This window comes from Hyalella azteca, unplaced genomic scaffold, assembly GCF_000764305.2.
Source record: "Hyalella azteca isolate HAZT.00-mixed unplaced genomic scaffold, Hazt_2.0.2 contig4183, whole genome shotgun sequence".
NCBI classification, from domain to species: Eukaryota; Metazoa; Arthropoda; class Malacostraca; order Amphipoda; family Hyalellidae; genus Hyalella; species Hyalella azteca.
In genome coordinates this window covers 3,426-6,605 of record NW_025934407.1, presented here as the reverse complement: position 1 = coordinate 6,605, position 3,180 = coordinate 3,426, and the positions used below count along the sequence as shown (strand labels likewise).

General features: G+C 45.9%; 1 protein-coding gene across 1 annotated transcript in view; it reads right to left on the bottom strand.

Moving 5' to 3' along the window:
* Positions 1-471: 471 nt before the first annotated feature.
* The window catches only part of LOC108670218 (formin), a gene marked incomplete at its 5' end in the record, with an annotated part of 5,824 nt that continues 3,115 nt past the window's right edge, over positions 472-3,180 (bottom strand). The window contains 4 exons of the mRNA XM_018157676.2: positions 472-1,071; positions 1,623-1,766; positions 1,926-2,401; positions 2,804-2,933. Of these exons, the coding sequence (XP_018013165.1) occupies positions 945-1,071; positions 1,623-1,766; positions 1,926-2,401; positions 2,804-2,933 (877 nt within the window). The remainder of the gene's footprint in view (positions 1,072-1,622; positions 1,767-1,925; positions 2,402-2,803; positions 2,934-3,180) is intronic.

The window sequence follows — 3,180 nt, the reverse complement described above, 5'->3', positions numbered from 1 at the left end:
CGATACTTTAGGAAATAAGAAAAAACCTTAGTTATGACCTAACCGTAAGCCCATCATCTCCGACAACACAATTTTATCAATGTCATAATATAGATTCATTATGATGCAGCATCTAACCTCAGGTTATTAATGCCCAGTGTTTGTAGTATCGGTTTGAATAAATTAATTTGGAAATTTAGAGGAAATCAGTAGAGGGGTTGGGAAGTTGGACTGATAAATACAGAAAAAATAGCAAGAGTTATTCAACTGATACTTTCAAGTTCAATAAGTGATAAGTTCAAGTTCAACAAGTGATAAGTTCAAGTTCAACAAGTGATAAGTTCAAGTTCAACAAGTGATAAGTATAAGTTCAACAAGGGTTCAAGTAAAAACTTCTCTATATAATTTGTCCGAAGTATCGTCAGAAGAGACTGAAATGATATTGGATTTTCTAGATGCAGTTCATAAATAAAGGGTTAAAAAAATTCGTTCGACACGTAGACAATTTTACTACACGAGACACAATAATGCAATGCATACAACATCGCTGACAATGAAGAGGCGTGTAAATGAATAACAGCTAATTGTAGGTCGACAATAAATGCTAGGTTCAAAAAGGGTTCAATTGTAGCGACAATCAAGCTTGGAAGAGATACAAGTGTACAGTAAATAGCGCGAGGTAAAATGCAGGTAAATCGATGGGCACTTATACTGTACAGCGAATAAATTACCAAAGGATCACGATAAATGCCACGATGCTATGTACAATACAATAAATTATACGATAATATTTACAGTACGATAGGAACGACTACAAAGCTTCATTCATGATGTCAATTCCATGACTTACAGCTTTCACTCACCACCCTCACTCACTCCCCTCACCCATTCACTTCACTTACTCCCATTACTCATTCACTACCTACACTCATTCCTCTCACCCACTACCCTCACAACCCCTCCCCTCACTCATTCCCCTCCTTCCTCCTCCTAAACTTGCTCTTGAGCCCCGTGGCCTGGGGAGGTTTGGTGACGATGTCGGGGTTGGTGGCGGTCTTGAGGCGCTTGGCGTTCCCCATGGCGGCCTTCATCCTGCGGGGATCAGGGGGGACTCTTAGTAATAAGTGGGGTTATATTGGGCCTAAATTCTACTATAATGGCTTTATTTTGGTTACAGGGATTCACTTCCAGTTATAATAGTTCAAGGTTAGGTAAAGAGGACCATACTTCCGGTTATAATGGCCCATCTGCCGCTTATAAGGACCTCTCTTCCGGTTATAAGGACCCTAGGTCAGGTTAAGAGGAGATTAACTGTGGTTGTAAGGATACTCTCGCGATTATATGGACCCCTTATTATAAGGAACCATCCTAAAGCTATACCAGCCTACTTACAGCTATAAATTATTCAACAGTTATCATCTTCAAGTTGCAGCAGACGCTAAGAAAATTGAATGAGACGTTCTCCAAAATAGCGCTGAACTATTTAGCCGTTGTAAGGGTAAATCCTGACCGAGGTGAATCCTGACCGAGGTGGGCCCGACAAAGGGGCGTATCAATGCTACGGGTGTCATTGTGTCATTAATTCTAATCGTGTCGTTAATCGGACAAAAGAACCCAGATAATAATGAGAGTGCAGGTCGTACCGCTCCTTAGCGACGCGCCGCTGCTCCAGCGTCCAGATGGTGGCGAAGTCCCTGCAGAAGGGCGACCACACGCTGAAGAAGTCGTAGGGCGTCACCTCCTTGCCGCGGTTACTGAACTGGAAGTACTTTACGACCTGGTCGAACCTGCGGGGGCAACATCGTGACGTAAGACTTACGACCTGGTCGAACCTGCGGGGCAACATCGTAACGTAAGACTTATGACCTGTCTCACTTCCTCAGGCAGCCCTCATGACTCACTTCCTCAGGCAGCCCTTATGACTCACTTTCTTCTCCTTGACTCACTTTTTCTGGCAGCGTCGTAGGGCCTCCCCCTCCTGCTGGAGGTCAGTAGTAGCAGAGGCCAGGAACTCGTTCATCTTCCCCTGGAAAGGCTCCCTGTGAGCCTCATCTGACCTCTCAACCACGCGTCCTACTCTGACCTCGCAATCCTTCAAGTTCGCGGCCAAGGACTTCAGCTCGGCCTGAAGATCCTCAAATTTAAAATTCGCAACCTTCTCGGCAACGTAGGGATCAGGGGTAGGGAGCTCAACTTTGTCGGTGCCCGCGTCTTCCCCTTCGTATTTCTGGATATATTTAATGACTATGAAGTGTAGGAGAGTGAAGGAGTTCTGTGAGCTCTTCACGTCCTTCAGTTTCGGCAGGATTTCCAGCCCGAACCCGTCCGCCTGACCGCGCTGGCGGTTGCCGCCGTTCATGTAATTCCCGAGGGCAAGGATGAGGCCGAACACTCGCTTGAGGGGCTGTGACGTCATCAGGTGCTGAGGGTAAACGAGGGTAATTACGTGATGAGGGTAAATGAGGGTAATTAAGTGATGAGGGTAAATCAGGGTATTTAGGTAATGAAGGTAAACGAGGGTAATTAGGTGATGAGGGTAAACGAGGGTAATTAGGTGATGAGGGTAAACGAGGGTATATACTTGATGAGGGTAAACGTGGGTTATTATGTCATGAGGGTAAACTACGTAGGGTAATTGGGCGCTGTGACGTCATCAGGTGTCGAGGGTCAAATGAGGGTAATTGGTGTTAATGCATAGCACGCACCTGCATGGTAGAGAGCAGCAGCTGCAGCTTGGCACGCAGCTGCTGCAGGAGAGCACGCACCTGCATGGTAGAGAGCAGCAGCTGCAGCTTGGCACGCAGCTGCTGCAGGAGTGACGCACCTGCATGGTAGAGAGCAGCAGCTGCAGCTTGGCACGCAGCTGCTGCAGGAGGTCACCGAAGGAGGCACGGAAGAGGATGCAGGAGAGACGCTCGCTGAACTCGTTCATACGCGACAGCTCCAGCAGGAACCTGAGGGCGGCGCACTTTGTAAGGTCTCGTAGTACACGTCATAGTACACGCAGTTCATTCATAAACTTCATAGTAAACGCAGTTCATTCATAAACTTCATAGTAAACGCAGTTCATTCATAAACTTCATAGTAAACGCAGTTCATTCATAAACTTCATAGTAAACGCAGTTCATTCATAAACTTCATAGTACACGCAGTTCATTCATAAATTTCATAGTAAACGCAGTTCATTCATAAACTTCATAG